This window comes from Poecilia latipinna, unplaced genomic scaffold (assembly GCF_001443285.1).
Source record: "Poecilia latipinna isolate Pla-1442-1.1 unplaced genomic scaffold, P_latipinna-1.0 Scaffold284, whole genome shotgun sequence".
Lineage (NCBI taxonomy): Eukaryota > Metazoa > Chordata > Actinopteri > Cyprinodontiformes > Poeciliidae > Poecilia > Poecilia latipinna.
In genome coordinates, this window is record NW_015112900.1 from 133,440 (window position 1) to 138,850 (window position 5,411).

General features: G+C 37.9%; 1 protein-coding gene across 1 annotated transcript; it reads right to left on the minus strand.

The window, feature by feature from the left end:
* Positions 1 to 955: 955 nt before the first annotated feature.
* LOC106948359 (uncharacterized) lies at positions 956 to 5,301 on the minus strand. The gene is made up of 7 exons (XM_015033974.1): positions 4,970 to 5,301; positions 4,563 to 4,859; positions 3,970 to 4,059; positions 3,678 to 3,706; positions 3,260 to 3,319; positions 3,054 to 3,122; positions 956 to 2,024 (listed from the first exon to the last, which is right to left on the minus strand). Exons 1-7 carry the CDS (start codon positions 5,055 to 5,057, stop codon positions 1,923 to 1,925), a joined length of 735 nt encoding a protein of 244 aa, XP_014889460.1. The 5' UTR covers positions 5,058 to 5,301; the 3' UTR covers positions 956 to 1,922.
* Positions 5,302 to 5,411: the final 110 nt, after the last annotated feature.

Sequence of the window (5,411 nt, forward strand, 5' to 3'; positions counted from 1 at the left end):
AGCTCTTACTTCCTCGTTATGACGTCTATTCCTTTATATTTGCTCCGTCCTTTGCTGTATTAGACTTTCAATAAATGTTTGCTTTTATTTAATGGTGAAAAATGTTTTCACACTTAACTCTCTGCTTTTGAAGTCTGTAATATGTGAAATCTTGTTTACTAAGAAGTCTAAACCATGAAGTGCACCAGTGAGATTAACTTTATATTCTCTTGTCTCACATTCCCACTCGTATTGAAGTGTATATAATTTGTTCTTCTGTTATGTTGCACATTATTATTATTATCTATACACCACTGTTCAGCCATTGTTCTGTATCTCTTGTCATGTTTACTGAACAGTAAGTCTGAGAGGAGATGGGCCTCGAGTTGCGAGAGCGGTCACTTCCTCTTCTGAAGTGGTGACTCTACTGTCTCAATAGTTTCCTATGCTTTGATCATTTTAAGTTTAAAAAGGTAATTATAGAAACAATGAAATTGCAGATTTGCAACCTGCTTGGATTAATCAAATATTTTGAGTTGTCTGGCCTTGTGCATGAATTTAAGGGAGATTTAATTAAAGTTTGTGTGAGCGGATGTAGGTGTGTGGTTGGAAAAGTGGTTTCTTCTGTTCACGCTACATGAATGTGGGAGCTGCGTTATCAGCACTGGTCTTGCTTAGCTGTGGTTTAAGCAATTATGCTTCATAGCTCAGCTCACGCATGCAAACCACTTGCTGAGAAAAAAGTACAAAATGTTCCTTTAGATGGACAGACATAGGTCACCAACTCAATCCAACAAATGTTTCATTTATTTCAGGATGGAAAAGATTACAAGCATTAGATTAACTCTTTCTACTTGAGAGCAGCAACTCGCTCTTCCTGGGTTTCAGCTCTGAGCAAGAGAGACATTTTGATCAGAATCTGTGGGGGCGGGCTCATTAAGTCCAACAACCAATCACACTTTGAGAACCAGGTCTGAAAGTCCCGAGTTAGTTTCACTTTGATCTTTCTAATTTAAGACCAAAAAAGAAAAACAACAAATAAATAAAACACCATCATCATCATGATATTAACAAAATTAATATTTTGAGCTAGTGACTTTTGGACATGTCCAAGGGAGGAAATCCCATTTCATTATTGGGAGGAATATCCTGGATGGCTGAGAATCTATAAATAGGATGAAATAATGAAGATCTGCAAAGTACCATGACTTAAACTTAATGCTCAAAGCTCCAGGGTTTTTATAGAAAAATATCCATCCATCCATCCATCCATCCATCTTCTTATACCCTTGTCCTAGTGGTGTCAGTAGGGGTGCTGCTGCCCATCTCCAACGAAACATTTTGGGTGAGAGGCGGGGTCACCCTGGACAGGCTGCCAGTCCATCTCAGGCTCTACAAACGGTTCTTAGTATCTGCAGAGATACTAGGATAAATAATAATTCTGTGGTTAAACTCTCTGTGATCCTCCACATAACTCAGAATAAAACGTTTATTGGATGAAATGTTTATAATGACGCAAAAATGTTTGCTTTTGTGGAAAAGCAAACTGGATAATTTGGAAAAAACAGATTGCGTTTAATGATGGGTGTTATTGTCACTTCAGTATTTGGAAGCATGGAAAACACAGACTGAACGGCTTCGTTAAGTTCCTGCCACTGCTAACACTTAATTATAAAACAGCGCAGAAAAGCAACATCAACGGTCCTAACTTTTCCTTCTGTTCACTGATTGGCCTGGTAAAAGTTGTACTAGAGGAATCAACTTCAATGGGAGAAATCCCAGACTGAACAGTGAAGGGAGATGAGAATCAGGTAGAATTGTACTGCAAAGCAATGACCAGGCTAGTAAAATGCTGATACTAGCTCTGGTTTAGTTCTTTAGCTAAAATTAGCTTAAAGCAAACTTTTTTTGAAAACCAAAACCAATATTTTTTTAAAACAGTTTCACTCAGTGACATCAGCCGTTTCTGTTTTTTTGACTACGGCATAGATGGCTTCTTGAGCACCGGGATCTTCAGGAGAAGAGTTGTCCACGGATGAATGAACCTAAAAAACAGACAAGAAAACAACATTTAGCCAGAGGGCCAACCAGGGCAAGATTATTAAAATACTTCACACTATGAACCCACTGTCCCTTACTGTTTTGATTTCAGTGTTTAGAACTGACTTAAAACAGATATTGCAGTTAGACAGTACTCCTGATCACTAAATATTGCTAAGATTTTACTAACAAAATGATCCACTTAGTCCCTGTACTTGCTAGAAACAAGCGCATAATCAGCAGGTAGAGTAATTAAGGTGTTTTTACACCTGATAGTCCATTAGACTCAGTTTGATTGGGGACCACAATTATAACATTTATTACGTTTTCAGTTGGTGTGGTATGTTTTCACACTGCACTGTGTCAAACGATCCAAACTAGTTGAAAAACCTGTTCCCCTCCTCGCCTGTGGTGGCGCTGCATCAAGAACCACTGAGGGAAACACAAATACCTCTGAAGAAGGCAGTGAGCTCAACTTCCTGCTTCATGTAATGGAAACAGAAATGGAGTGACATCAGATTTTAGCGGTTGAAGGATTTCTCTTTTGTCTTTGGTAAAAGAACACAAGTCATTTCTTTCGCTAGCAGTAGACTCTCACTTTTGTTTTTGTTGTATTTACCCAGAATTCCCTGTGCTGCAGTCAACTTCCTGCTTTTGCAGTGATCTCCAGTCTGGCTGCAACCACATATGCATTCAAGAGTTGACTTTAATCGAACCGGACCAGAGTTTACTTGTTTGATCCTCATCAGAGTCTTGTTGTGTGTTCACACCTCATGAAATGAACTGGATTTTCAAGGCAAACGTCAAGCAACAAGCTGCGTCCTCACATTTCATTGCTTCACCTATTATATGTACACTGTCCCAATGCAAATACCCAGTAATGACACACACCTGTAAGGTGGCTGGTTTAAGGAACAATCTGTCATTAAAGGGTTGTTCCAAACATTTTTATGCCATAATGTAAATTAATTAGGCAGCACTTTTAAAATTGTGATTTATGTTTAAAATGACGAATACTAAAATAAATCACTCACCTGTGCTTTCCCCTTGGCTTTACTGACGTAGCAGACTGAGGCGTAGTACACCGGCCCCTCAGGTTCAACCTGTAAGCAGAAAACAGTCGTCTGACTCACAGTTTATTGAGTTTAAGCTAATCTGTAAATAAGATTCAAGAGTTACTTTAACTCAGTTTAATGAGAATAAACACCAATCTGAACTGGTTTACTGTGTTTGTTTTTACCACAGCTTCACTGGTTTCTGGAGCCCAAACTGTTTCTTCAGGCTGTAAGATCGGTTCCTGCTGAAAATATAGAAAAAGCAGCATGTGAGTATAAGTTTTTGATTCATTCCATGGTCAGTATATGTGCATTAATTAATGCTAATATTGTGAACTTTATTCTTGTTATAAAATCTTCAGCAATTTGTTGTGAACAATAAACAAGCAGGAAGAACGAGCTGCAAACAAGGAAATAATAAACACAACCAGCATGTTGCTTTACTAGAGAAACATATGGAAACTTGTCCACATCACAGCTGGAACTGGTCAATCCTACAACTACTAACTTGGACCAAAACTTTAACAAGTTTACTATCACTATGATCTTCTACAGAGACGATGATTTGTAGTGCAAAACCTAAAAGCGTTGATGCAAACTCACCGTGTTTTCTTCCTTCTTGATTTCACTTCCTGAAAAAATGATGGAGGTGAATTCAGCTTCATAGTGCAATAAAAAATAATCTGTTCTGTTCCTTAATAATCACCAGATTCAGATTCACTCAAACAGTTTATTCTGCTGTGGATCATAACAAACTTGTCTTCACTTTAAGCACTTTGTTCTAAGTATATGCTCGTCATTGTCTTCTGTTATGGTAAGATAATATTGATGCAGTAAAATGGCTCAATCATGCAAACTTAGAATGATTAAAAGATTAATCTGTGAATATTCTGACCTTTAGTTTTCTTCCACTTGATGAACACCAGAATGATTATGAAGACGCCTCCTGAAGCCACAGGAACAACAATATGCCACCAAGTCCAACCTGGAAAGAGAGTTTATGTTAATCAGTGCTCAAACTGAGGAATCGAGAAAGGTGAAGAGAAAGTTTCCATCCACGTTCATGTGGAAGTTTGATTCTTAAAAAAAGTTCTTTTGGGGATTTTTAGTTTTTGAAATTAGATTCAATTAGTGGGGTGAAGGTGTAAGCTGTGGGTTGTCGGTTCAAACCTCCACTCAGTCAGCCTTCGTCGCTGATCTTAGCCTTCAGAAGTGGCTAAGATATCAACTGCTTATGATTAGTCAAAAGAACCATTTTGGTGAGGTTAATGTTTTGTAATTATCATTTTAGGCCTATTTTCTTTATTATATTGTTATTTTTGCCAATTTTATGTAATCGGTTATCTATTATTTTTTAGTGTGGAGTCTCTGTTACAACAACAGGAACAACCTAAATTAATGTTCCATTATTGAAAACACAGTAATCTATAGAAGTTCAAGAAGAAGCACAGATTTTAACTTTTAAAAATAAGTTAATTATGCACTCACCTGTATTATGATCTGCCTTATGATCTGTGTCCTGATCTGTTGACTGGTGGCTGAAGGTGAACAGCTGAACTTCTTTAGTTGAGATATTTGTGACGTTACATTTTATAGAACTAAAAAATGTTGAGTTTTGATGAAGGGAAGTCGTCAGGATCACAGTAGAACGAAAGACGGGTGGTAATGATTTTGAATCTGAGGATGTTTCTCCTTCATACAGCCACTCCACTGTGTGTCTGGGGATTTCATAATCCACCACAGAGCAGTTTAAGACGACCGAATCATTGATCTTCTGTTCAGTCACTGGTGAAGATGGAGAAGTTGAGACATAAAAAGTTACGTAATCTTAACAACTCTACTGTTTTAGTGTGTTGTAACAGAATAGTTTGAACAGAAAACATGTAAATACTCACAGTGAACAACAGACAGATAAACAGAGGAGTTTGGTCCTTCTTGTCCTGATGTTAACTGTCTGCAGGTGTAACGACCAACATCCTCCATGCTGACCTTCTTTATGACCAGAGAACAGTTAACAGTCACATTCAGTCTGTCTGGTGTAGTTAAATTAATATTTCCAGCTTCAAACAGCGTCACTGACGCTGAACGGATGAAGCTCCAAGTTGTTCCGTCACATTTATTCTGACCATCAGTCACGTCTTTACAAGGCAAAGTCACTTCATCACCGACTCTGACTGAGAACTGAGATGGTTGTTGCCCTGCAGCTGCTGTTCACAGAACAAGACAGAAAATGGAACAAAGAAAGCATCAGTTAATGAGAGAATGTGACATATATCCTAATTCTGCTTTGTAATGTTATTGTTAAAGGTTTACTTACCTGAAGCTGTGAGCATCAGT

Bases quoted from the DNA above. Each gene is read 5' to 3' on its own strand.
- LOC106948359 (XM_015033974.1), bottom strand. From the start codon at position 5,057: ATGGAGGATGTTGGTCGTTACACCTGCAGACAGTTAACATCAGGACAA. The intron at 3,707-3,969 runs GTCAGAATATTC...TCATTTTTTCAG, and splicing joins CAAGTGGAAGAAAACTAAAG to GAAGTGAAATCAAGAAGGAA. The intron at 2,025-3,053 runs GTGAGTGATTTA...TCTGTTTTTTAG, and splicing joins AAGCCAAGGGGAAAGCACAG to GTTCATTCATCCGTGGACAA.